Source organism: Aplysia californica, unplaced genomic scaffold, assembly GCF_000002075.1.
Source record: "Aplysia californica isolate F4 #8 unplaced genomic scaffold, AplCal3.0 scaffold00776, whole genome shotgun sequence".
In the NCBI taxonomy this organism is placed as follows: domain Eukaryota; kingdom Metazoa; phylum Mollusca; class Gastropoda; order Aplysiida; family Aplysiidae; genus Aplysia; species Aplysia californica.
Window position 1 is genome coordinate 233631 of NW_004798046.1, and position 1215 is coordinate 234845.

The 1215-nt window shown below is 60.4% G+C and overlaps 1 protein-coding gene across 1 annotated transcript in view; it reads left to right on the forward strand.

Annotated features, from left to right (window-relative positions):
- LOC101848240 (mucin-19) overlaps positions 1–1215 on the forward strand; it is a gene marked incomplete in the record, with an annotated part of 19158 nt that overhangs the window by 6914 nt on the left and 11029 nt on the right. The window contains 1 exon segment of the mRNA XM_035972644.1: positions 4–952. Within this exon segment, the coding sequence (XP_035828537.1) occupies positions 4–952 (949 nt within the window).

A 1215-nucleotide genomic window follows, 5' to 3' on the forward strand; every position in this document is an offset into this window, starting at 1 on the left:
GGCGTCTCCCCCAAGAAACAAGCCAATCAGCCGGAACCTGTGTTCAAGATGGTGCCAGTTGGCAAGTCCATCGTGTCGGTGCCGGCCCTCACAGACCTGGCCAACAAGCCATCGACGGCCCCGGCCGGCCTCGAGGACTTTGTGTTGGCCGACGGCCCGGAGTCGCCAGGACCGCGCGCTAACGGGGAGGGGGGCAAGGCCAAAAAGGGCATCACTTCCTTCTTCAAGAGCTTCCTGCGCCGGGGCAAAGAGTCTTCGGAGAGTTTCGAGTCCCTGAACCCGGACATACAACTGACGGCCAAGTCAGAGGTGAGGGAAGGCGGCGGGCCGCGCACCGACTCCCTGGAGGAGGACACAGACTCCTCATCCGTCGACCACCGCGCCGCGCCCAAGTCTTCCCCACAGGCCAAGGTTCTCCTCATCCCCGCCACGACCTCCAGTCCCGCCAAGGTCACCGAGGATGTGTCCGCGGGGGGTGACAGCGCGCCCGACACGCCCCCGCCACATCTGGGCAAAGTTTTTCCTGCGTCGGAGGCCGAGTCCAGTGTGGACAACTGTGGGGGAAAATCTGGGCCTGGCACCGCGACCTCCAGCCCCGCCTCCCACAGGAAGTCCAGCAAAGGCCTGGCAAGCCCCAAGATGATTCTGCGACGCGCCACCGCCAAGTTTTCTCCCCCTGCCTCGCGGCACGCCGCGTCGAAGCACAGCGAGCCGCCAGAAGGCGCACCTAGTGGCAGCAACAAGCCGTTCACCGCCCCCAAACCCTCCCTCCCCCCACCGGACAGACCCGCCACCACCGCCACCACCGCGGCACCATCGTCAGCTACAACAGCATCGCTGAAGGATGCCACAGCGACCAGTGTGGGACAGGAAGTGGCGGCTGTGGTGAGACGTCGGGCCAAGAGTCCCAAGAGAACTGCGCCACCTGTACCCCCGGGGAGAACGGGCGGGGGTGAGTTCTACGTACACACTGTCACATACACACTCATAGACACACATACACACTGTCACATACACACTCATAGACACATATACACACTGTCATATACACGCTCATAGACACACATACACACTGTCACATACACACTCATAGACACACATACACACTGTCACATACACACTCATAGACACATATACACACTGTCATATACACGCTCATAGACACACATACACACTGTCACATACACACTCATAGACACACATACACACTGTCAC